The sequence below is a fragment of the Simochromis diagramma genome, unplaced genomic scaffold, assembly GCF_900408965.1.
Source record: "Simochromis diagramma unplaced genomic scaffold, fSimDia1.1 OVJJ01000361.1, whole genome shotgun sequence".
Classification (NCBI taxonomy): Eukaryota; Metazoa; Chordata; class Actinopteri; order Cichliformes; family Cichlidae; genus Simochromis; species Simochromis diagramma.
In genome coordinates, this window is record NW_024386860.1 from 9,996,879 (window position 1) to 10,024,824 (window position 27,946).

Sequence of the window (27,946 nt, forward strand, 5' to 3'; positions counted from 1 at the left end):
GTTGTGTCCACTTTAATGGAGGCTCCTTGATTTAATGACCATGTGACATTAGGCATAGGAGTACCCTGAGGTTATCCATGGTTGGAGCCAGACTGTGCGTCTGCCAATCTGGCCTTGTTTTCTCCTTTCAGTCTCACCCCTTAATGCTCACATTATGGGTCAGTGTTCTCTCTGCACCCCTCAGGGAAGCTTGGACTGGTCCATGCACTGCTGATTAGGGGTACTAAAGCTTCCTGCAAGAGCTCTAGTAGATCAAAGAGCAGAGTATGGTGGGCAACTCCATCCAACTCCAAAGACCCGGTCTAATCAAAGTTAAATTCAGGATAAACTTCCAAGTCTTACCACGGGCCAATTTCTGTAGACAATGTGATTTTGATTAAGGCTGATGTTACAGGGATTATCCATTCTCTTTCAAACTAAGACCACCTCTTGTGAATGACAGCCGTGAAATATGGGCCCTCACAGACGGCCAGCATCAGAATGAAATTTGCCCAACAGCAGAATCAAAGATCTGTGAGCATGGTGAGATCTTGCAAGGTTGCACACAGTTTCTACCGAAAGCCCCACTGGGACACATGAAAAGGTGCCCTCTCTCTACCCACATGTTTGAGTTGAACAAATTAACATGAAACGTTTGCTAGGGTGGGGACACATCTTTAAGGCAACAGTAAATTTGTTTCCCTGGGGCCACAGACTCATTAGTGACAAACAGATATATTCTCTCAGTGGAACTGACATCATATAAAGCTGTAAATTCAGATGGTGTGTTTGATAAATGGCTGTCATTTAAAATCACGATCAACCAACAGAAGACTGCAACATTAAAGAGATCCATATCCATGCCCCTGGCTTTGATCCATGGCTTGTGGTTTCATGGTCATTTGGGCACCGGTTGAATTACAACCAAAGCTTGGCACAGATGCTGGTTGCCTTTTGCTGTCCTCATCAAAACGACAACAAGCGCTCTGGCACCTGGGTGCAAAGCCTCTGGTCTGGCGGCAAGCTGCTGCGCTCCAACCCTCGTTAACTGGAGCAGCGTTTGGTGAACACATGGCCGATCCAAACAGTTGCAAGCCCTCTCTCATTAAAATTTGAACCTCGTTTAACTATACCACACGTTTCAAATTATATCATTCTGCTTACTTCTCGCTTTCATATCAAAAACCATTTGAGTATGCAGAGCTCTGCTCCAGCTTATGTATTAAAGTTTAAATCAAATCCATCAAAGATCTACTTGTGGGAGCCGGATCAGTAACAAACTAGAGGCCGGAAATTTGTGCTGCGTCGTCACAGCTCACGTCCCTACAATGTACGCCCACTTAGTCTCGTGTTTTGGGACAAGATAGGTGTTGACAAGCAGCTTTTTGTCTACATCCGACCACCTTGATGTTCAAAGAGCCGAGCCGCTCCACAAGGTAAGAGTGAGCCCACGCATGTCACCACAGGCTCAAACCCTTACATGGTAAAAGGAGTGTGTCTCCTGTTGAGGAGCAAGCACAAAGGTAGGGCAGATGTCCATCCCTAAGGGGACAATAGGGGCTTTTGACAGGGCCACTTATGCTCATCAACACCTTTTGCTAAGGGACACATGATGAGACCTCTGTCTTCCTGCTGAATGAGCATAAATCAGAGAGAACTATTGGACCACTGAGAGATAGACAACATCCTGTTTCAGATGACTTCATCCAAGGGTGAATTACAACAAGAAAAGTTGTTGGAGCATTACTCTCTGTAGGTGAGGCTTTGTTTAGTTTATTCACTGACTGTGGGATTTGGACTCAATCTGCAAACCATCTTTTCCCAGATGACCCCTGCGCTCAGTGTAGCTCATTAGCAAGCACAGAGGAGCCATATATCACCAGAAACAGAAATACATATGGAAACCATTTTATTTTAACCTGGTTAATCTGCTGACGAAGTACAGTCAAGATGGAAGTGGCCTGTTTGAGATGTTGCAAAATCCCTAATGTTCCTAATTGGTGGTGTAGATTTAGTCAAGTCAAGTCAAGTCAAGTCAAGTTGGCTTTATTGTCACTTCAACTATATACAGTTAGTACACAGTGAAGCGAAACAACGTTCCTCCAGGACCAAGATGCTACATGCAACATAAATTTACAACATAAATTAACAGAAAACACTAAACTAGCTAACTAAGAGGCCTAGTTAGCTGGCTAGCAGAGACAAGACACACTGACCTAACATAAATTACAACATAAATTAACAAAAACTAACTATCTAACTATCTAAGGAAGACTTTTTTTTTTTATACAGACAGCAGACAACAAAGTGCACGTGCAAATGTGCAAACAAGAGCAGCAAAGTGACAGTGTGACAAAAAAAACCCACAATGTAACATAATAATAATAATAATAATAAGGTTTTGCTATATTTAGCATATAGACACAGGTTTATAGGTTTTCATTTGAGAAGAAGATTGCATTTGTGCAGACTGAGGTGATTAGCTTCAGCGAAATCTGCATCTGTTCTGTGTCAACTGTATGGCAGATTTTTGTTTTATTTGGGTGGCTGTTGATGACATCTTACATCTGTAATGAAAACCTTTGAAGTATGTTTGCTCTGATTGTTTATTACTGGTACAAAATGAGCAAAAATGTATAAAAAGAAACAAAACACAGCAAATACAGTCATTTGCAAAAGAAAGACCAGAAATAAAGTAAAACATTTTTACAGGATTCGAAATAACGTGCACCCTCACTTCCATAAGAATTAAGATGGTAAGTAGCAGCCAGGTGCTGCTGAACAACTGTACTTGATAAACTTATCATTGGCAGGTGTCACCACCTCTACAAAGCAGAATTTCTGTCAGTTTGTTGGACTGGAAAAGGTCACAATCTTCCCAGAAGTAGATGTTCCAGCAAATTCACCCCAATGGTCAGAATGTGCAGTGATGTGGAAAACCCCAAAAGGCTAGCATGTTAAATACAAAAGTACAATTAGAAAGACTTACAAAAGAAAAGCAGGGCTTAGGTTTGCAAAATTACAACAGAGCAAACCACAAGAATCCTTCACCTTTGGACAGATGGCCCCAGATGGAGAGGTTTGGTCGTAATGCACAGTCCTACATCTAGTGAAAACCAAACACAGCATACCATACCAGCACAAACATATTCATACCAATTGTCAAAGCACAGTGTTGGAGGGGCGATGATTTGGGCTTGTTTTGCAGCCACGGGACCTGAGCACCTGCGTTCATGAAGTCTATGAACTCCTCTGTTTACCAAACTATTCTAGATCATGCAACAGGACAATGATCCCAACCAAAAAGACAAAAGCATCGAGGTGTTGCAGATGCTCAGACCTCAACCTGAAAGCACCTTAACAGAACTATGCTTAAACAAAGGCCTACAAAACTCAACGGAGTGAAGCAACACTGTAAATAAAGGTTGACCACAAAATTAAAAATGTGGCAAAATTATTTAGAAACATTAAAAAGCTGATACGTGAACACATTGCTTTCTAAAGGTGCAACAAATGCAGTAATATTCCATGCCTATCTAATATCAATCCCCTACAGTGGTGGATTTAAGAGATTGTTTTTAACTTGTAAAATGCAGACATGATTAGCATAATGCTAACTGTACTCATAGTGTATGTAAAAGATGGACATACCTCTTTGGTATATCAAGGCCCGCTCTGAAGCCTGTATTTTAGCATTTTGTCAGCCGCCATGTTGGCGTTTTAATGAAACTAAAGTTACCATATTGTTGCAAGAAGGCGGCATGCTAAGTTAGCTAGTTTAACCAGACAAAGACACCTGCTTATTAGCACTAAATACAAATACATGTAACAGATACATATAAAACACCAGGATTTTACTCACCATGCCTGTTACTAAATGTGTGAATCTAGCCCATGTTTAGCTGTTATGAAGGGACCACAGCTGTATTTGTAGACTGTAAAAATTTCCATTGTAGCGTTAAGCAGTTTAACATAAAAGCAGCTTCTACCGATGAAACTACAATTTCTTAGCACCTCCCCTTTGGCTTGATTTTCTACCTGGGGGATTCCTGTTTGGTTTTAGTAAATTCAGTATGTTTGACAGATAAGATGCTTCTACACCACATTACTAACACTACAGTTATCTCATGGGATTCAAGATAGACGGGTTTTGCTGTAAATGCTTTACGCATTATAAAGTTTCTGAGGCAAAGTTGTGATTTTGGATTAGAGTGCCACTTTAATATCAGGAATTATGGGGCTTTTAAACCAGCACACTGTCCTAATTTTCAGTCTTGTTCCAACAAATACCTCGACTTTTACAGTGTTCAGTATTATTGCAGGTGGCAGCGCTGCCATCCAGCCATGACATACTCTCTAGCGCTGCAGCTTAAAGACTCTGACCCGCATGCAAACCTTAAACCCTTACTTTCCAGTGTTTGTTTTCATAGACAGCTTGAATGTGTTAGTTCGAGCTGTTTATGTGGAGACCTTTTGGCTGATTGACCTCTAAGTCTCTCTGCAGCTTTTCATAATGCCACCTCCTTCTGTGGTGCAGCCATTCAACTACAGGAAGGGCATTCTGCCAAAGGCTATGAGTCCCCGAGCCAGCTGGAAATACAGGAGAATGTCTCCCTATGAGACACAACAAATAATAAGCTTTAATATAAGGGAATACTGCACCCTCTCCATCCCTGGCATTCTCATCATACACTTAAGAATTTCCAGTGCAGTGTTATGACTGCCCTCTTTAGTAAACAATATGATAGAGCTCTGAGCTGTCCACACCGTGCCAGCAGATGGCTACGATCCACAACACAGACCTCCACGGCTTGCCAGGATTCAGCCACGAACCAGACATCAATCAGAGCAACGGCACATTGGAGCTAAAGCAAAACAAGACTTCACGTACACCAAGCAGCTGTGGCACTCGATCAACAATTCTGACATGTTTAAGACTTTGTGAACATTGTCCTCTTTTTTTTTTTTTTACACCGCTGTCCGTCTTCTGTTAGCAAGATTGTGAGCACTAAAACAGAACAATGCTTGTGCATGGTATTCCTCCAACCAGATGTAAACTCCAAACAAAAGGCGTCGTAACTGGCAGAGGAGTGGTGGGGAGAGGGGTAAAGGTCAGCACAAGGAGTTAAATAAACACGAGGAGGACACGACGGTCTGAGCATGTTTAGGTTAACCAGCAGGTCTTAAGACAATACACTCATGGGTGGAAAACAGTGATTGCAAGATCTTATAGTGACTAAAATCTGTGTGTGGCAAAAGACGCTCAGCTGAAACTTCTTAAAAAGTTCTTTAGAGGTCAACAGAGCTGCAGAGTCTGGTGATATTTAAGTTCATTACTGTGCAAGACCCCAAAATAAATGTACGTCTTAGGAATACGTCTGAAGATAGCTGTCTGTAAGTTAATCACAGCATGCATGTCTGGCCCATGCACATTTTTACATCTTAGACAATTTAAGCCAAATCATCTGCTCAGTCTCAGAGCTTTAACCCTGTGCCACTTATTGTTTAACTTAACCTGCAGAATGCAAAGTGCTGCTACATCAGCAGGCACCTCAGACAGATCACCTCTGTCCAAATAGCCACCACATGGCTCACGACGCCCTCGTCACCCACAGAGATGCCACCAAATGGGCCAAGATGGGCCAGGACAGGAAGCTGGCCGCTGAGCAGCTTCCTCCCTTTGAAGTGTCATCAATCCTCAGTCCCACATTGTTTATGTGAGAGTGAGTTTGTGCTTTTATGTTTGCGAGGACCCGTTTAACTGTTAAAGTGCATCCATTAATGCATCCATATGAAAATTAAAAGGTTGGGTTCAATCAGATGTTCCTTTATTAACCCGCAGGCCATAAAAAGCAGGCAACTTAAATGTAAATAATGACAAACCTGGCAGTTGTGTTCTGCACATGTGCCACTTTTAACTAGGAAGTGGTGCTGTACACATACCCCAAAAATCTCACAACTTCACTGTTAATACCTCCTTGATTTTTCATGGGAGTTAAGCCTTCTTATGCTAGATAATGCACGCAAGCAGAAGCTCCAAAGAGGGTCCTGAGGAAACGAGTTCAGAGCTGGCTTAAGGAAAGAGGTACATTCAAATAAGAAGACATAAAAAAGCATTTCAGCTGGGCATGACTCTGTCCATCAATCCTTTAAAGTGTGCTAAAGCAGACACGCCAAGAGTGTTGAGCATTAAAGTTTGTGGGAAAGTGCTTTTATGACCTCTTTCAGGCAGATATATGGGGATTTGACCAAATGCAACCTCTGATATAAGCGCTCCCAAAAGATAGATTTAGTGTATGTTTTCCAGTGTAAACTGAAAAGTATTCAGTGTTATTGAGATAATTTTTTTCATAAAGAGCCCTATAGAAAATTTTCAGTCTTTTGCAACAATTTTATTGATTTGAGAGGCTTTTTAATATAATTGTTGTTCTTCTGCGTGATATAAAATAGCATAAAGTATCACCTCTAAATTAAAAGAAATTTAAAATAAAGTTAGGCACAGATAGATATAACCACTGTGATGTTACTAGCAGTTTAGTGAAGTCCTGTTGAGGCTCAGTGTTTTGGTCATCGGTGTCTCTGTTTTGATGATCAAAGGATGGCATTGACTGAGAAAAATATCCTACTTTACCATCTTTTTTTACTCTAGTGTGGACAATAATTTACAAAATGAACATCCTGTTGTATTCACAAAGATTATAACTGCTGAGTGAGCCCATAAGCTAATCAGGCAAGTTTCTATGGAGCTCACAGAGGAAGGCCTGTTTTCTTATAAAGTGCTATAGAGCCAGACATATTTTTGCTACCACAGCCATTAAACCTTGTTGGCTATTACAAATGATGCAGATTTAACCCAATTATGCATTGGCTTCAGTTTTAAGACGTTTTATTTTTTACCTACAACCTATAGTATAATCTCAATGCTTTCCTATAATCGTTTACTGACCACTCAGTGCTTTTAGAGGGTCCCTGACTGCAGCTTCCTCTGTAAAGAACCATTGTTCAAACTAGTGTTAGTGTAAAGCTTTCCACTCATCGTTACACATTTCACTTGTTTTAAAAGCCTGCAGTGACTCTGTCTACCTGAGTTACAACAGTTTTGTTTATTCCCTCATTTGAAATTTATCGAGCATATCGAGAGTCTAAGGAGTTAAACTTCGCCCACAGATCAGCTGATCTCAATACCAACCAACTTCATGGCTCAGCTTACGCAGCCCTACGCAGCATATCAACAAATCTCACGTCTTCACACTGCCGAGGTTGTTTTAGCCTGCCCACAGCTGTTGCACTCTGCAAGCTGCTTTTCAGCCCACCCCCATGCTGTGTCAGAGTTAATCAGGCTCAGGTCTGCTGTGACTTGTGCAAAATGTAAATAACTACACATGAAACTATAAATCCTTTTATGACAACAGCCTTCAATATAGTAGTTGCATCTGAAGAGTATTTCTATTTCCTCTCATGCAGTAGCTCTTCTAGCTGGATGAGCTTCGCTGAAAATGGGTGGTGACACATCTGGTGCAGCAATCAGGATGCATTAACCTTTGAATAAGAATCAGGAGACTGTTGGCGGGTAGTTCTGGTTGTTGTAGTTAAAATAAAAATGTTAAATGTTAAAATTGTCCTAAATGAACAATGTTTGAGTACATAATAATGCTGTTTTAAATGAACAATGGCTTTTAGAGAACAAGACTTTGGGGGCTCAAATAAAAAATAAATAAATAAAAAAGTATGAGTACGACTGAGGATGAGAGACTCTCTCACTTCCACATAGCTCCACCAAAAATAAAACCCACTTTTTCTCAGTTGAAACCTTACATCTCCTTTTTGAGCCTGGACGCAACCCTGTTGTCTCAGTCACCCTCTCAGTACGTGATGTTTCACAGCTTTTGCAGGATTATCGCCTTGAGTTAACAGGGTCTTAAATAACTCACTGGCACCAGGAATCGTACTGGGAATTTGCCACCTGCTGCATCGGCCATCCACAGCCACACAGCAGTGGAGAGAGATGGGTGAATGTAGGCCTACTCCTGGGTGCGAGGATGGCGTCAAACAAGGCTGAGGGTCACGCGCCACCTCGCGCACCACGCTCAACAGGAAGTGTGGCTTCCTTGAGTCTTTGCCGTGAGGGCAGAGGTCAGAGAACAGGAATGGTAGATCGTGTTACGGCACCCAGATGTGGCAAACAAAAGCCACAGCTCCAATCTCAAGGTGCCCCAAATGTACTGTGCAAGCTTAGCTCTGCAGAAACTGGAACTTGTATTCTGGAAGTGTCTTTCCTTTATAATACAGATGTTTCTTGATCTCGTTTTAAAAGATATAACCTTCTAAGGCTTTGTTGAGCCCTTTTGCTATTTTTATGGTTCACATTTGCATATTTTCCTATTTTAAAACATCAGTTTAACACTTACCCTGTGAGCTACATAGAAGCTTGACTGGATGAGTTTTGCTTTGTTGAATGTAAAGTGTAAAGTGTTTGCCAAAGCCGGCACAGCACAAATGACTGGAGGAGAGGAGACTCTGCGTATGATTTATACACTCTGGGTGGAGCCTTTTGCACGTCTGTGTTTCAGAGCCTGTTTATGTTCTCAGTAAAATATTTCCAGTGGCTCTCTGCTACACCGTGCTTCCTCACCGGCCTGTCCGCTCCGTCAAGAGTGATGAGCTCGGGAATGAGAAACAGGTGTGCGTGAAATGTGGAGATCACTCCTTTATCTCTCGCTCTCTTTCCCTCTCGCTTGACCTTTCTGAGCGAGTCATGTTGAGCTGCAGAACAAGCAAGAAAAACACAGGAGGAGGGAGGATGATAAGAGGGAACGAGCAACAGATCGATCAGCTTTTTAATTTGGTATCAACTGATCACAAACTGTCTACAGCTAAAACAACAAATAAATAAGTGGAACACAAGATGTAAAAAAAAAAAAAAGCAATGTGAATGCACTGAAAAGTACATATTTCTGAAAATGTTTAAACTTAAGACAACAGGTCACATGTATTACATGGTAATTGCATGTATGTGTTAATTAGTCAGATCCATCTACAAGAAAACAATAATGATTAAAGACTAAATCCAATCAAATGCTGGATTACTGGTAACAGTGCGAGTAGCACAACCAATCATCCTGAATAAAACAACTACTCTTAAGAACTAGTAATAAAAGTGAAGTGATTTAACAGTTTGATGAGATCATCTTAGGACAGGGTGGGGGTTCAGCAGATAACACGTCTCCCTGAAAATCTTTCACATTGCCTCGTCATACCTGCCCACCCCCGCCGCTGTGGGGAGGTCGGGACTCCCTCTTTTACTGCCGCTGCCATGCGTCTTTCCGTCAGTGCGCCAGCAGACCGCGCAGAGCGAACAGCGCAGCGCCACGCCGACCGTGTGTCCGTCACAGAGCTCCACACCTTCACTGGATTTCAAAGACAACAACAGCAACAGTGGATAAACTGAGCGAATGTGGTGAGTGCGGACAGAACTACGGCTTCCACCGCTCGGTTTTTAATAACATTTTTGTGCTGACGGTGATTTATGACATGTTGGAAGTTTACCGATCAGGCTGACTCGGACAGGAATCGACCAATCCGCTAAGTGATTATTTTGTACTCTCAGTGAGTTATTTTAGTAAGCGTGCAGTTACGGGTTAAACAGATGGCAAAGAATAAACAGGCTTTAAATAAGTCGGAATCTATTATTGGTTCCTTATTATTCCTTAACTAAGAATCCAGAGACTCACCTCCCAGATAGCACTTCTGAGGTATTCTTGGATTAAAATAGGTTAAATATTAATAATCCTTAGTCAACAGGGTGTGTGCTTTCCTTTTTATATTTACTACAGGACTTCTTCAAGTCAAGAATTATGTCTGGAAACTTTATGATGTGTTGTTTGGCTTTTTCTGTGATGGACATCTGATTCTAGGTAGCTGTTTGATAAGACCATAAACATTTTTTTTTAAGTGGCAAGTGCATCCATTGATCATGTGGTCTGTAAGCCCTATATGTGGACGCCCTGGTTTAACTCAACCTTGAAGTCCAGCTGATAATAACTGCAAATACCACCGGCCTGGAGCAGCAGGTCTTTGCTTAGCTTTGATCTGCACTGAATATTTTCATCTGGATGAAATCAGGAAAATTGCCCAAATGAGGATCTGGTTTCCAAGCATCTAATCAGCAAAGACAAATTTTGTAACCCTTATAAGTTAAGGGTTTTTTTTTTCTCTTGTAACCAGCCAATCATTTGAGACCACGACTAAAACTATAGGAGCTCATTTTAAAGACTAAGACGGTGCTACTTGAGAACTTTCAAAAGAATAGGAAAAAAAAGTTGGGGAGGGGCATTATGCAATCCACCCACTCTAAAGTGAAAAGACGGTCTCTTCCAAGGAGACAATCACGTGCCCTCAGGGTCACCTCCACCTTGACCCACCTCCACCCTTGCAGCTCCACCTCTCTTCATAAGGGCTCAAGCATCCTGAGTTGGTTTGATCAGCGTGGGGTCAGGAGCATAAACAACTTAACAGTCAGACTAAACAGACCACACATGTCTTGTAAACACATTCGGATTCATAGGTGAGCATGTGCCGGTTAGGCCTGCGATAAGTGGCTGGAGGTTTGATTCGTGCTTTTTGATGCAGCTCACGAAGTGGCTCGAATGTTGCTCTCGCTCGTACCTTCTCACAAACACGCTCAGAGCTTTTCGTGGCCATAATGCTGCTGCTGAGCACACTGTGAGTCTTCCTCAGCAGATGTGCTAGCCCTCCTCTCTAACTACTTTAAGGATGTTAGTGAAGATTTAAATATGAGACAAATTTTCCACACAGTCTTTGGTGAATCACTTTCCAGGCCTTCTATTCAATAGGTAGATTTAGCTCCGTCTCCTCCCTACCTTTCACTACCTTACACTTTTGTTTGAATCCCCGAATTCCGTGCTGAACCATGCTGAACCGTGCCCAACGGCTACGGTGATTCATAGGTCTTAAACGCTTACTGACTACATCAATCATTCAAACTGCATACACACGATTCAGTGCGCAGCGCAAACATCTCTCTGACTGAATACCTGCTTGCAAAATTACAGTGCAGAGGCGGTCGTAAACAGTCGCAGTTTTGTGCCTGGATTCATGTGGCAGTGTGCTAATTTTCCAGCAGTAATACAGCTGCATCTGTGTTTGATGCTGATCCCAACAGAGCAGACAAGAATACATCCTCCAGTTACAAAGCGGAAAGAGAGCCCAGGGGCGCTGAGCTGCTCACTGCAGTCTCCGTCTGAGGTGTTGACAGGAGCCCTGACATCATTAACATGACTAAATAAAATGTGATTTGGGTCTTTGCCTTCCCGCTTGGCTCGTAGCACCAGCAGGGATATTTATGATGATGGTGTTATTGATGCAATGCTTAGAGGAGCATGCAGACTCATGTTCACTTTCTGACTTTTGAGAGAGTTTGGTTTGACGTAATGTGCATGTTCACAATATGAGCATTTAAACAGGAGCTGAGATCCAGCATCTCTCTGCAGCATGGGTGAAAAAGTTGAGCCTATATCACAGGACAGCTAGATTCCTCATCTTTAAGTCTTTTATTTTACAACTTTCTCCGTGTTTTGTTTTTAATGAACAGAGTTTTTTTTTTTGTCGAGGCTGCACAAGTGCATAATCTGATTGAGTTTTGACCACATTATAGCTGAATGCAGAGAACAAGCGGAAGCCGCAGGATTTTTCATGGTTTTAGTTCACAATGGGCCACTCATGTGTTTCTTATCAAAATTCAAGGCTCGGTTTTGCTTTCCTGCAGAGCCGGGCTTGAAAACGCAGCCTTTTAAGAGGCCATGTCAAACATTTGTTTTCTTTAAACCCTGTTTTGTTGCATGTAAAGACCCCCGAGTTACGGCATGAAGCTTGAGTTTCTAATTAGAGGGGAAAATGTGCCCTGCTAATGACATCATCTTCCCCCTGGCACTGCGTTAAGTGACTGTGTGTGTGTGTGTTGTTTCACAGCAGCTGGTTTTAGACATTTGACGTTTACAACTGTGTGAGACTTCAAACACTCTCACACAAACTGTCGGGCTTATAATTTAGCTTTTATTGCTCCTTGTCGCCTTGTTTGGGCCGTTGTGGCAAAAGTCTCTGGGAACAGTTTTCAGAAGGAACTACGTGTAAGAGAGGAAGAGCTTGTCGATAAACTCAGCTTCTAAGTTACATCCAGAGACAAAACAAACCTTTTCAAACAGGCATGAAGTTGGCTGAAAGGAGAAGTGAAACCTACCATCTATGTAGCGAGCTTCTTCTCTTTTGCAAACTAGTGTGGAATCATATTCGCAGAAGTATCAAATTGATGTATTTTTCAGGCTTTTTTGAGTCTTTGCACTTAATTTTTTGACATAATGATTATTATAATCAGTCTTGCCACTCTCCAAGACCTGAGAGCATTACATCACTTCCATCTCCACGGGCTTCCGAACTCAATTTATAATTCATTGTGAGCAACGAAATCATGAAACATGATCTGACAGATCTCCATCTCCTGACGGTCCCCTGTGTGTGCGTGGGTGACAGCTGTGAGAGCGGCCCTTCTCCCCGCTGCTCTCACATCCCTGTAATTGTTCACAGTCCGACTGGGCGCCTCTGTAGCTCTGCCACATCCCATCACACTCAGCCGTGCCACGCTGTGTCCGCTCGACCGTGAGGAAGACGACACGAGTCTGGACATTCCCACTGACAGAGGAGGAGGCCGCCGATACAACTGCACGGACTCTTCCAGATGTTTTCTGATTCTGACAGAAGCGAGGGAGGAGAGGAGGGAAGAGGGACAAATCGAAGGCTGTCTTTCCGTGGCACTCGGGGTGCTGTTAGTGGGGAAGCAGGTCGGTTGATCGGTAATGAGAGAAGACAGCTGGCAGGTTCAGCAAAGGTTAACAACTAAGTATAGATGGCAGAGAGGACAAACAGAAGAGCTTAGTGTAAGGTCTTTGTGTGGGAGGCTGTGGGTGATTCTTGCAGTTTTTAAGGAGGAGTTACCTCATTTTAGTGAGTTTGAAATAGATGAGTGTTGGACTCTGATCTGTGGCATCTCACACTGAATATTTCAAACTTATCTGTCCTTTTTGTGGTTTCTTGGGATTGGACGTGCATGTTTTTAGCACGTGACGTTTCTTTTAATGGCCTAGTTTCTCTCTGGGTTTCAGTAGACATCACAAAGCTATAAAAAGATCTCTTTTTAAAAGTTTTTGTGGCAGTCAGGATTTAGCTTTTGCAGTATTTCTAGATTTAGGGGGTATTTTGCTTACGTTTCGAGCTGTGTCGGTCAGATTAAATCAAACTGCACCCACACATTCCTGATACAGCCGTCTTGCTGCATTCGCTTTTTGACTGCTTACCCCTAAATAATTAATGATCACTGTTAAACACTGAATATGGGGGATTTTAAACCAGGGATTTTCCTGGCTTAAAGCTGAATTGGATGAGCAGCCTTCAAGTATCCAATCACCAGAAGTGTTTGAGAAAGTTTACATTATAAGAAGCGGCATGCGGAGCGTTTTATTTCATCTGGAGTTGCAAACTTTTGCACCCCGCCGTGTTGATTGCAAATCAATGCTGACACATTTAAAGTGGTGGAGAGTGTGTGGGGATGCAGGAGGAGGAAGTAGATGGGCTCGGGGACACCATAGTTACAGATGACCCAGTGTTTGGGGACAAGGCACAGCTGGAGACGCTTTAAGCCTTAACCGACCCCAAACAGTCCTGTCACAAGTACTCACAAGTTAGTGCTAACCTTTTACCGCTAACATCAGCAACATGTGCTTAGAATAATTCTGCAAGGGTTTCGTGAGTGTCCTTTTAGCAACCCTGTGTGTGAAAAGAGGGTGGGGTTACACAGATGCTACTCTGGCTGTCTTTCCTTTTACTTTAACTTGGAGTTCTGGATTGAGTTGCTGTTCCCTCATATGTGGCCCCTGTGCTCTCACACGGCTTTAATCAATTCTTGTGCGCTCTTACTCATCTAGCTGTCAGTAAACTCTTTTAGTCAGTCATTGTGGAGAGTATATTTCTGCACTGTTTCAGTCAGCAAAAAGGCAGGTAAACCACTGTTTGATGCAACACCGCTTTTGACTTTTTAGTTGCTGCTAAAGCCTCTTTTGTCGCTTTGGTGAAGCCGACGTATGCCTGGCTGAGGGAAAAATGTGCCGACTTTGTGAAATAAAACATCTGGCAGTTGGCCAGACAAAGCTGTCTCTCAGAGCATTCACACCAGCTGAGAGCTTAATGAGGGTTCACAGTGTGAGAACACTGCTTCATAATTTAAGACTCTGGGAGATTGAGGGACATGTCCAGATTTATGCCTCTCTACTGTACTGTATAAACAGCCTCCGGGCAGGCTTTTATTCGAGGGGGGGGGTTGTGTTACCCTGAGTTGCACAGTGCATTCCCAGTCCAGGGATGTGCCGCACACACACTCGCACACACACATTAGGTCACAGTGGTTTGTATTGCTGGTCACATAATCCAGACTGGCATGTGGAGGGAGCAGCAGTGGTGGTTATAGTTTACTAAACAATGCCGTCCAGCGCTGGGATATGTGCGTACTAACTCTATAAACGTAGCTCTTGCACACACTACGCTACACGGTTTCTTTCCCCCTTGAATGTACACGTGTCCCCCACAAAAACAGGTTATGTTTGGATCATAGACAGTATAAAAGATGGATGTAACCATGCTGATGCAACCCAACCCTCGAGGCGAGAGTCTTCACTGTCAATATTTTGGTGTTTTGAAAGTGGACGTGGCAAGCATCCAAGTCAAAGCACGTTTATTGGCTGACAACAAGTTGTTTAAGAGTCCCTTCGGACTCTTAGAACAGCCACGGTTTATAACATGAACATCATCGTGGTTTATTGAGTTGAAGAGAGAAGAGACGAGAGTGGAAGGCAAAGCGAAGCTTTTACCGGTGGATCTTTGGCCACAAACTGTGGGTCGTGACCCAAAAAATGAGATGGTGGATACAAGAGGGGGAAATTTGCTCTCTCCGAAGGCTGTCCCTTAGGCCTTTATTATACATTCTGCATGCACTAGGATTCACTTCGGTCAGCTTGGGTTGGAGTGACGTAACTTTTGTCACCAGACAGTGAATGTGAAGGCTGTGCGATGTCCGCCGACGGGCCTTCCTGTCTTTTGTGATGTTTGTGGATTCTTATATGGAGAATTTATAGACTTCAAGAGGATTTCAAAGAAGTATAAGAGAAATGACGACTAGGTCATGGTTTCCCCAGCTGACTGTGTCTGCAACAGAGTATAATCAAGGCTTCAGAGGTAGGGTAAGGAGCTTGGTCATTCTGGATGGGCTCCGAGTAGAGCCACCTAATAATAATGAAAGAAGCAAGTAGAGGTGGTTCTGGCATTTCCTAGGTGAGATCCTTTTAGGCATGTGCAAATGTTAAGAAGCTTCAGGGCAGACCAGGACACTGTGGAGAGATTGGCTTGGGAGTGCCTTGGGATCAAACCACAAAAGCTGGAGGACAGGGCTGGAGAAAGGGAGGTCTGGGAATCTCTGCTTAGACTGATGTTGACTGATGGTAACTAGTGATTAAGCCCATAAAGTAATCAGGAAAGTGTTTATTGAGGCTACAGAACAAGGGATCCAAGGTCTGTTTTCCCAGAGACTCCAATACAAACAGAAATATTTTTGCAAAAAAGTGTCAATGTCAGTATTTGGGAGTATTGTCACTCCTGATTTCCAACATAGTGTATTCTAGTAGTAAAGCTGGAAAAGTGAGAAGAAAAAGGGTGTGTTTTGGTTCTTGGGAAGTTCATGTATCACTAGCAGTACAGGGTAATACTTATTTGTAGTTAAAAACACAGCTGCTTCACCTTCATGGATAGAGTCTGGTCAGTGCTCTGCATATGGTTTATTTAGCAACTCACAAATACAAAACAGATTAAAAGTTTTACAGTTTTATTACTGTTTATGTTCACTGCAGCCGTCTCGGGTTATTAACTCGGAGTTGGTGGGACTGGTCCGACCTTTTGAGTAGTTGAGGGGGCTTTTCAGATTTAAATTCTGACTGGGAACTCGGAAATTCCGACTTCGACCTAATCTGGAACTCGGCATTAGCGCGAGTGTCTGGGTTTTGTCCACGTGCCTACCAACTTCTCTGTGGAGAATTTACATCACAGTGCACCAACTTCGCATGCTCCCCAGGCGGTCAACTTCAAGTGGAAGTTAAACAGGAATAGCTAATCGGCCGTCGGGCCTCCAGCTGTCAGTGTCCGCAACAGAGTATAATCAAGGCTTAACTCAGTACCTGCACAATTTCCACAATTATTTTGCCTGTCGCTGGATTTCACGGACATTTCATGGTCTCTGCTTACCACATTGCTGCTGCTTCCTTCCTGTGCCCTATATTCACATTTGAGATGTCAGAACAAAGGGCTTTATCAGTCTGACTGCCGGGTGACCTGCCTTTGTAGGACACGTTTTTCATGTGCGTAAATAGATCAATGCTCTGAAAACAGGGGCAGTTAAAAATCAATTCCTTGTTAATAACAAAGGCAAAATGGACTATATAACTGTGCTGTTAGCAACTGCTCTCCAAATAACTGGTAATTTCCCCATAAATAAAACAGAAGAAGTGCCCATTTACACAATGATTACTTTACTGTACCACTATGTATTGCAAAATGAATCATTTTAATCCAGCGTCTATGTGGATCCCTGCCTGCATTGTCTGGGTATTTCTCTTTGATCATATATTTTCTGTACATTTCTCACAGTGAGGTATCATAAGGCAGCTTAACATTCCTGCATTACTGGCAGGCTCAGGTGTCTCTCTACAGCGTGGATTATTAGATTTCCACGCACTTGGCACCTGGTGGACGGATCACAGGCCTCTAACTTTAGATCTTTACACTTATAAACTTTCTAAGTTTTAAAATTGGCATTCGGATGATAAAATAGCGTCCTCGTTCTATCTCGATGGAGAGCAGATTTTAAGATGCCTTTTATTTTCAGAGACTTTGACAGGCAAAGCTTGCGTGCGTTTCTTTTTGCTTTGTTGTAATGTTATAGCTGGAAAAGCAAATAGTGATTCATAAAACTTTATGGTTCAGAGCTATTCGGTAATCACAAGTAACAGAAGCCTTCCTGAGCCCTGTGCTCAAAAGAAAAGGAACTTGCCCTGCCTGAAAAAAATATGCACACTTTATCCTGGAGCTGGCCTTATCGGCGTAAGCACTGCTTGGGTGTTACAGCCATGATAAAGGCTTGGCTTCCAGTATAATGACTGTAATAGGAGGGGGAGATTGCACAATGTTAATTAAATTACTGTAATGTCAGGGTGATAGCTCTCTTACTGATTACCTCAAGTTACAATTACAGTCTCTTCTATTAATTAAGCTACTTATGATCATATTTTGACTGATTAGCCAGTGTAGTATAAACAAATAATGCTTGTTACACTTTGCCCGACTCTTATATGCAATATAATACCTTTGCTTTCCACTGCTAAAATGTTTTTTCCAATGCTATAAAGTAGAACTGTGTCAACATTTACAAATAGGCTAATTCATTTTATTGATTATGCTGCAGAGCGCAGAGTTAATCGACTGATAATTAGCACTTATGTTCAAAAGGCTTTGGTTTATTGTGAGTCGTTTGCTGCCTTGGGTAGACCTCTGTGCTTTGATTGTGTGCTTAATTTTCTACTACAAGATTATGTAAAATCAGCGAATAAAGACTTGACTTTAAGTGTAATGAAGTCATTAGTTAATTATTAGCTGTGCTGTTGGCCAGCTGTGATGATGTAAAATAGCAAGTTGAGATAATTTAGGTATGTACGTATATGTGCAATCTTCCTTTATTAGCTGAATTTTAGCTCATAACTATGCTAATGCTCCTAATACCTGATTATCAGATAAGGTCAAATCTTTTTACAGTCTTCCCTGTTTTGTTTTGGGGGGTTTTGTTTTTTCATTCTTGGCTTTTTTTGTATCCAGTTCTCATGTACTTGTACCCACACCCACCATTAGCCTGAGTACATGTTTTTGGCGTGGCTCTCCAATGTTCAGTTGCCCCCACGATGATTAGCATTGAATGACAAAAGAGCCAGAGCAGTGTGTTTAGAGCGCATCTTGTCCAGTTTACAGTTTGCAAAGAGGTCTTTTCAGGTTGGGGGTTTCTTAAGCCATCCCAGGTGGCCTGCTGCTGCTCCTCATGAATGCGGAGAAATCCCTTGCGTAGCCTCGAACCGTAGATCACGTGGCTAATAGCACTGAAGGCCTCACAGGCATGATAAGATTTACAGTTGGCTTTGTTTTTGAGGGGGGCAGTAGCCTATCTATCATGTGTCTTAATCTCTTACATTTTATTGTCATCATGTTGTTCTTTTCCCTTCCTGACTAATGAGGCAGACCAAGTCTGACTTACCTATAGGAGACCATTGTTGGAGCCCGTTAATGATGCGAAGACAGCCCAGTTTGTCTCTTTTGTTTGGAGGGGAGAAGACAACGCCTCCTTTGCTTTGTCCTGGCCCACGACAGACTTCTTGAGTCCTGTGTTTGCAGTGTTGGTTAATGACCGCGGTCATGAATCGTGGCTCATTAGTGGCAGACACTTTTATCCACACTGTAGAGACACTTATGTGTGCAGATGCTCCGTCATGACATAAAGTCTTCTTTGAATGAGGGTTGGTTAACGTTTGAACACTGAGACATTTCAGTCCATTAGGGAGGATTGTTAGTCACTGTCATCCCTAATAGTTGTGCCAGATGTTCATATAAAGAAAGGGAGAAATGCAAGACAGTGAAAGAGAGGGAAGATGCTGGAGATGGCCAGTTGGCTCTTTGTCAGCAGCAGATGCCCCTCATCTGTCCAAAGATTAATTTGACAGGTGCAGAATAACCTCCCGAGAGCTTCAAAGGTGGTCTTTTTGAATTTATTAACATCTTATCATGTGTTTACTTCACTAAATACATAATTCACAGAGAAACTTCCTTTAACCTTCTGATCCAGGACCAGCTGGGTTTTCTCTGGATTTCCAAGCATGCCTCGATGAAGCTATCCTTCTAGAGGCTCGCTTGAAGCAAACAAACACTTCCTGGGTCTTTTTGTGTGTTTAGCTTCTGGGGCAGCACTTTCAGAAGAAGAACCACCTGACAATATAACTGATAACGAGGCCTAAATGTGACCCGCTTTGTTCTCTCACTGGGTCAAATGCATGTGGCACAAACAGTGCTGCTGATTAAAAGGAAAAACGAACTCCACTGTGCCTTCCCATGACAGGTCTCTGTCCAAGCATTTTGATGTAGCATGACACAAAACATCTGGTTCCTCTTTAGCTGCATGGGGGCGCCTGGGTAAGCCTCCCCTGCAGGATGGTCCATCCGCTTCACAGAGGGGAAATGCGGGAGAGATGAAAGGCAGAGAGAGGAGAGGCAGATAGACAGACAGAGGAGTTTTATTAAAGAACACATCGATGGAAATTGCACAGACATGGAGAGCTGGTGATGTGAGAATTCACTGATGTCTGGTTTTTGGAGCTCTGCTTTCTGCTGCATGTCCCAGGTATTACTTTTGCATCACACGTTTGATGTTTCTGCAGACTCTTCTAGTTTGTTACAACCTTGTAGTTGGATAAAATAGCTGTAGGCTGTTGTAATTATTTGTAATTCATCATTTGTTCACAGTGCCTGAAACATTTGTCCCTACATGTCGGAATCTGGTGGGCAGTGTTTGTAATTTTTGACATTTGGATCCGTTTGCAGCCTGACAGAAATTCCCCAAGAGTTTGAACTTCCTTTTCTGGGTTTCATTCTAGCAAAACTAGTTCAGTCAGTTTTTATATGTACAATCTAAACCATCAAACTCCTGTTGTGTCTCAGCTCACTTTTACGATTGTTGGCTTTTCACCCCGTCTTTAAGTTTCTTCTTATTCTTTTTTTGTTTTTCATGTTGTGATGTTTAACATTCATTGCAAAGCCTGTATGTTTAGAGCCCGCTTTGCTATACATACACATAGTCAGTTTTGATAAATAGAACAAATATATGTCGGCTTAAGATGGGAAAAAGCTTTTTAAGATCACACTGTAAGTAACAGTAAATGGAGCAGGAGATGGAAAGAGATAGAAAGAGAGAAGGAAAATATATGTTTACAAGAAGAGAGTGATGGAGTAGGGAGTGAAATGAAAGGGCAGAGAAGCCCTGTAGCATGTGCAGAGGAGCTGAAGAGTGGGAAGTAACGCAGGAGAGTGCAGGCAAATGAGCTTGGGTAGCAATAGGAAGGAGAAGGTGGGGTGATGTTCACTGTAGAGACGAGAACAGAAGGGACGGGTTTAGAGGTTAATGACAACCTGCAATGAGAGACAAAAGAAGTCGTGAAACACGAGAGAAAATCCCAAGGCTATCTCATGCTTTGCACAAGCTTCAAGATCACAGGAGAAGGTGATGGGTACTAATTTAGCTCATTATAGTCAAAAGAACTAATGGCAGCTATTGTTCTCCAGCAAATCCCAGTTGAGTCAGTGGTGTCCCCTGTGGTTTTGTGCACATGTGTGTTCCTTCTCTCTGGTTTTCCCGATTTCTGTTTTAGTGTTTTATTATATTATGTTCAGATAAATGCCTTAAAAAATGACCTCTGATGCTACTATTCATATAATTACAGTCATAATGGTTTAATGTGGATATCAAGCACAGTCACATCAGTAAGTGATCCCTGTGAGACAAAAGCTCAGGCTTTGACCTCACGCATTTTTTTCACTCTTGGGTCTGTGTGATGTCATTGTGAGTGGTTAGTATGGTCGTCATCATTAGCCGTGAACAGAAGCCTGCTAAACCTTCTGGTTGTGAGGGGCAGCCAATGAGTAGAAAGTTGGCTTGAAGAGAAGGAGATGAGTTTAGAGGGACTGCACTAAGACCCAGTATGAAACAAATAAGGATTATCTTGAACTGTGAAATCTTGCAAAGCTACCCTAAGTCCAAGATTGAAGAAATGGAGCTAAAGATGGCCATAAATCCCAACACTTACACCAATGACAGTCTTCTTGGTGCAGTTGTTCATTCATATATTATGTTCCAAACCACTGTGATTCACTTAGTCATGTGATGTCCCAGATAGCACTTTGAGCAAGACGTAACCTATGAAAGTGGCTTGTTTTCTTCAGGCTCCTGTCACATTCATTGAACGCACACTGGCATCACAAGAGAACACAAAAAGCATTGGAAGTAGAACAAATACAGATACTGCATATTACTGTGGTTTTCAAGGATTAGCTGACATTTACCAGTTCTTGTATTCATATATTGTCCTTGTTTTCTTCATATTTCTTTCTATATTTAACTCCACCCCCGTCACTAGAAAGTCACTGTTAGCATTAACAACTTAGTTTAGGCTCCTATGACGATAATCTTCTTTAATACTGTGGTAGCATTACTCTCTCAATTTTTTATTTTGAACTCAGATGGGGATCAGAAGAAAGAAGAAGAAAGATGCCTAATAAATACCCCATAACTCTAACCACAGACCATAACCTGCATCCTCATTTCCTCCACATTTTCCACCAATTTTTCTTGGGTTTTTTTAGCTTCCACACCTGTTGTGATTTTTCTCAAAACCTACCAAAACAATGGTTGACTTTCCCGAGCTCCCACATACCCGACATCTGGAAAAACTAGCCGGTATGCCATTTCCCCCATCGTCAGGTAATTTATAGCGCCATTTGACAGGGTCCCTCAGGCGTATGGAGACTGAATAAGGGTAGAAGGTTTGGTGAAATTCTAGCTCACCTTCTTAAATATCAACAATTTGATATTAGCAGTTAGAGGCACAAGAGTAAAAAGAAAGAAACATATAAAAAAAATTGATTGAAACACAGGAATTGGAAAGTGATGTAATCAGCTATAATGATGTTTATTTAATGCAAGCTAAGTTGCTTATTTTGTAAAACAAAAATATGAAAATATTTTTTTAACTTATGAATGTTAAAATTTACATTAAGAGGTTAAATAGAATAGACGCACATAGAGTAAAAAATTGTTTAAAGTGATATGATTTCAGAAGATTTCAGTTTCAAGAAAATAAGTAATAATAACATGCGAGTGTGCATGTATGACTTTTTTAAGAAACTGCTCCAGTTTTATTAATAGTTGGATAAATTATGTGTGTTATTGTTTTCTTTGTTTCGTGTCACTCTGTTATCTGATTAGTATTAGTCAAAAATATAAGAAAGGAGTGTATGTTGTGGTGTTTTTGCTATTGCCGGTGTCATGTGGTTCATCCTGACTGGAGACACGGATCCTCTTTCCTGGTCATTCATTGTTTTAGCTTTTGTGAAGGAAAAGCCAAAATAGCATTTGATGACACTTGAGGGACCTGAGAGAACAGTAAGCGCAACGGTATAACACCCTCCTGCTGTCCAACACACCACAAGGGGCATTTGTCTCCCCAGATGGACTTTTAATACATTTTGAGGGAAGTTGAATTGAAAACACGCTCCACCTGTGGCCCCAGAGTATAAATACCAGCTTCAGGTTTTAAAGATGGCTTCTTTGGCTTTCCAGCTTGCACTTGGCAGACACTCGCTGCTTTTCAGACAGAAAGGCTTTCATGGCACCCAAACTCTGCATGCACCCCTCTTTCATTTACAGGGCAGCCCCTCGCTGCCTTGTGCTGGCACACACACAAAGAAATGCTTACAGGAAACAAATACCCATGACCGCATGCACTAACACGCACATATATACACATACATAGACATATGATAACTGTGCCGGGATGGTGTAAAGCTATAAATACTCCTCAGGCTGAGGCTGTTATAGGCACGTGCACCCTCCTCCCCGCTTGCTCCACCAAATCCTCATAAAGCAGGAAAATGTAATATAAAGCCGAGCATAGTAATTTTTCTAAAAAAGCAACATCTGTCACGGTGCCATGCCTCATTAGTTTTACTGTCTTTACTGAACTTTTGTAGTGGCTTTTAATTTAAATAACAAGCAGCATTACTGTGGCTATAAAAGATCCCTTCAAAGGTGTTCACCAGCTTTATTTTGCATTAATTTAAAGAAGTAAGCTACAGCAAGCTGTCAGAAACTTTTTTTTTTTTTGCCTCTCCAGTTACACGTCGTGTTATTTGAGTTTAATAGCTGTGACAAAAAGAGGAATTAGTACCGAGACTATTTTTTTGTCCTGTGTTTTCGGTGATCAATAATAAAGGATGTTGAGTTTGCAGTCATAAACACAGCTGAAACAATTGTTCTAATAGGAGATCATAATGAGTCTCTCTGCCTTCCTGTTCAGAAAACAGGTGGAGACGGACATGTCATCATCCTGTCTGGACAGCAAACAGTGCTGTATCCATGTTTCCATTCATTCATCAATGACGGGATATTGTCGCTCCCCCCCTCCAGCTTTAAATAATCACAATCTATGATCGGTTTAAGGCACCACTGCCTTTGAAAGTAGCACTGAGAACTAAAACCACTCTCTCTCTCTCTGCCTCTTCCAGGGGTCCACACAGGTGAAGAATGCGAACTGCTTCTCCGCCATCTGTCCATCAACAAATCAAGTGCATCGGTGCCGGCCACCCTCAAGTCAGCTCAACCACGACGGGCGTCAAACAAAAGTCTTGACCTGGCGTCCCTTAAACGCCCTGTGCAAAGCAAATATTTGAGGCTGGTATATCTAATTTCTCCCGGCAGTCGCCACTGAAAAGATCAACAGTGAAGGGTGTTGTTGGTAGAGAAAAAGAGAGAAGAAAAAGTGGGGGAGGAAGAAGTAACCCTTTCAAACTACACCCTGCCTGCTATTTCTGCTGCACTGTGGGCAGGGAGCATCTCATTTGGGAGAGCTTCAGGCTGACAAAAAAGGACTTCCCTGTTCCCTGCCTATCCAGATGCCTTTATAAATACTGGATAGAGATATCAATTTGCCTGGGTTCTTACACTGCCCAACAAAGAGTCAGTTGGCTATCTATAGAAAAAGTTACAACAATCTTGGATTTTGTGGTTTCCTGAATTGCTACTTGGTCTATTATTGTTCAAAAAACATTTAAGAGCTGTGAGTACAGGAATGGGAGCTGCCAGAGTCCTCTATAGTTAGAAACTTTTCTAAACGCTCCCACTAGGCTTGAAATTTCACAGAGCTTACAACAGCTCACTGTGGGACGTCGGGAGCTGTGAGTCAGTTTGGAGGCTGCGGTTTTGATGTCTTTTCCAGCTCGGTGAATTAACATGAAGCCCCTAACGCCAATTGGATCTCCTTCACCTCTGAGGCTTCTCAACAAGGGTCCAGACTACTTGCGTAGGCAGATTGATGGCGGCGGTCACGGCCGCTCAGTCAGCGCCGTGGAGAGACTCGAGGCAGACAAAGCCAAGTATGTTAAAAGCCAGCAGGTGATCAACACCAAGCAAGAGCCTGTACTTGTACCCTGTGCCACCCCACCGCCGCCACCCCGGCGAGCAATCACCATCCCTGCAAGCCTGACGCCTCATCTTCCCCCACGGCGTCCGTCCAACACTCCATTCCCTCCGGTCTGCGGCTCCTTCGCTGCAAGAGACGAAAATGAAAATGATGACTCGAGAAAGGAGAACAGACGGACTTCTGTCGATGTTGAGGCACATAACAGGAGCAATGTGAACAATGCGCCCCCCAGCCCGCGCACACCTGGACTTAACACCTTGGTAGCGCCACACAGCGCTCCCATTCTCCGAAGGAGTACAGGCAAACGCATGCTGAGGCCAGACTCCCTCGTCATCTACCGGCAGAAAAAAGAGTGCAAGAGCCCGAGCAGTACAGCGCTGGGAGAGAACAATAACATGGAGATAAAGGGCTACAGTTTCGTCCGCCGCCTCTTCCAGGGATCCATGAGGGAGAAGAGTAGTGGAGGTGAGAGCAGAATCCAGAAAATGGTCATCGGTGAAGAGAAAGCGTCATCCCGGGATGGCGACTCTCGCATGTCTTGGACCAACGATAAAGATGCGCCAGATGGGGGACCGGGGAGCAGGAGGTCCAGCAAAACTGACCACGAGCGCAGCCCAGAATCTGCAGCCAGCTCCGGGTTAAGCTGCACGCTCGAACAGATTAAGAATGGCTTTACAAATGGCACCGGCGATGAAGTTACCAATGGAAACCACTCAAACAAGCATGACGATGAGAATGACCCGTGGAAACGAGCGTCACCACCGGCACCCAGAAGACAGTTTGGAGAGTTGCGGCGCTCCAAGTCAGACTTACATCTGCGCTGCTCAGTAGCGTTATCAGAGCAGGAGCATTTCTTTGACTTCTGCGGGCTGGACATAGATATGGTAGAGCGTCTGGGTCGCCAGAATTTCCTCTCAGGGGCCAGCTCTATAGACACTCTCTCGTTGGCGCTCCGCAGCGTGGGCGGGGACGGCTGTGGAGGCTCGGAGCCCAGTGAGTTCTCCCGCCACTCAGGAGATGGACTGTTTGAGGAGGAGCTGGCTGAGCAGCTTCCCACTGGCGTGTCAATAATTGAGAGAAATGCTCGTGTCATCAAATGGCTTTACGGGTGTAAAAACGCCGCCCGCGAAGGACCCAAAGAATCAACGGTTTGATAGCTGGACGAGGATCCCTGTGCCATTGAGAGCTGTGTAGGTGTTGTGTATTTCACATAAATTTAAAGTACGTTATCCTCTGTGGGCTGCAACAGAGTGCAACATTGTTTGGTTTTTTAACTTTTGAGGCTCAAACAGTTTCGTTAATCGAATCTGGCTTCAAAATATGATTTGAATTTTTACATTTCAAACGAGAGTCAAAGACGCTGGATTTGTTTCAGTGGTCAACATTCACAGGATTAGCATTTCATGACACGCATCTACCTTTGTTCCCTTCACTCCAAAGGCACAGCTTCTTTAAATTAGAGAATAACTGCTACTACTTATATCCTGTCGATCTGATTTGTTGTATTTATAGAGCCTGTGGAAGTATTTTGTGACCTTTACGGCAAATGGAGCTATTTTCCGTCGCATTTTTTTCCCCCATTATCATAAATGTGTATGAGTGTGTGTGTGGAGTGGGCGCTGGATTACTGTCCTCTCCATTTGTAGCTTCTTTTCATTTATTTGCATAACCAGATAAGAACTGATTTGAAATGAGCCCCCTGTGAATCCTCACAAGGCACATAAGTGTGTGTTTGTTTGACACAGTCAACACAGCTTAGCCTCCTTGACATCACCGCTCTTCCTAATGACTAATTTAAAATGGAAAACCACTAAGCTATGTTTTTTCCAACAGGAAAAATGCTGTGTGAGTGTGAAGTGAACCATGAGTACCTCATTCGAATCTGTCCCAGTTTAGTTTGTGTGTCGCTTTTCTTTTTTTTTACTCCTTAAACGCAGGCGTTGGAACAAACATGTGAGGCACCCCCATGGGGTTGTTAATGCACTGAACTGGACAGAGTGAGGAAATGACACATAGAAATATAGTTTTGACTCCTTACAGATATTTCATCTCATATAATGTTAATCACTGAGCTGGATTCAAAGAAGCTTCTTTGTCCTGAAAAAAAGGAGCCATGCTTAGCTAGTTTTCATTATTTGAAATTCATTTTTCAACCCTTAGTTAGGATCAGTGTTCAGGATATTTAATGTGACCCACTCACAGATTTCCACACCTATTCGGTGGTCACTGCTGGGTAAGCTTAAGAGTTTCAGGAATGAAAACAGGAATAAACACCCTGTCTGTCCTGTGACTGTGAACTGGATTCAGCAGGCGAATATTTGTGTTTCACTGAAATTTCAAGACTGAATATATATAAAAAAAGTAATATATTATAAGAGTAAAAGAACTCAAGCTGACAGGCCTTTCCTGACAGATGCTTTAGGATGTCATTTCCACCATCTGGCAGCTTACAGATGTTAACTCGGTCAACCCGATTCCCATCACAAAACATGCAAAAGGGGCTGAAGCCGCCCTGCTCTCCCTGGTAACCGCAGATCCTACCTCACCTTCACCTCATCCATTCTTCAGTTATTCCCGCTTTATCTTAATGAAAGGTCATTTCCATTGCTTGCCCTGGACTGCGCCACTGTAATGTGAACTGCTGAGGTATGTGGAGGTTAGACTGAGAGTATTACTGAACTCAAGGGCATGTTATTTTTGTACACGTGATAAAATAACGCAGTTACTTGCAATGTCAATTATTTTCTGTATTTATCATGAGCATGGCACACTCCTGAGAATCTTTCCACCTGGATTTTTTTCAGATCTCCCTGTTAAGAAAAAAATAAAAATTTGTTTGCATGTTTTGCAAAGTGGCGACGTAACTTCTGATTCTCCTTTTTTAATTTCACACACGAGAGGTTCGGCTTTTATTCCAAAGAAGTTTGTGTATGATGTACACAGCAAATAAACACAAAAATGAAACTATCTTCGAGTATGTCATTTCTTGCCACCTTGTTATGGTTTTTTTCTTGGCTAATTTTGGACAGAGTAACCACCGATTGCGGCATAAACACAAGAGAATGTAAGAAATGTGATGCTGTCTCGTCCTTGACTCTTTGTTGCTTTCCTCCGCCACATCACGTCTCATTTTTCCCCATTATCTCAAATGGCTAGGCGCTAATCCTTTTGGCATTCCCTGCATAGCATACTCTTGAGAGAGCAGCAACAGGTTGTGTTTATAGACAAGGAAGCCTCTGTGTGGCCTGATGCTATGTCTACGCTGTCGGAGCGCAGACTCTCCACCCTGTCTGCAGCCTCCTCCTGACACTTTTTGTGTCTTCTCTGAGTCAGCATTTGTTTTCATGCTCCAACTCACAGTGGTCTGAAATCTTAAGAGGAAAATCTAAAAATATTTTGATTTGACAATGACATCCATCTCCCTAAATCTAGTCACAGCTTTAAAAAAAGCTTTGCTTTTAAAAGCAAAAACGACTGCACGCTGACACTTCTTGGAGACATCTGTGGACCTACTGAAAGAACACCACAAAGCATAATCTGAGTGGATTCTGCAGAGGATTTTTTTTAATGTA

The 27,946-nt window shown here is 42.6% G+C and overlaps 1 protein-coding gene across 1 annotated transcript; it reads left to right on the forward strand.

The window, feature by feature from the left end:
* The first annotated feature begins 9,291 nt into the window (after window positions 1–9,291).
* fam110d (family with sequence similarity 110 member D) lies at window positions 9,292–27,341 on the forward strand. The gene is made up of 2 exons (XM_040030411.1): window positions 9,292–9,436; window positions 23,461–27,341. Exon 2 carries the CDS (start codon window positions 24,185–24,187, stop codon window positions 25,526–25,528), a length of 1,344 nt encoding a protein of 447 aa, XP_039886345.1. The 5' UTR covers window positions 9,292–9,436; window positions 23,461–24,184; the 3' UTR covers window positions 25,529–27,341.
* The last annotated feature ends 605 nt before the right edge of the window (window positions 27,342–27,946 follow it).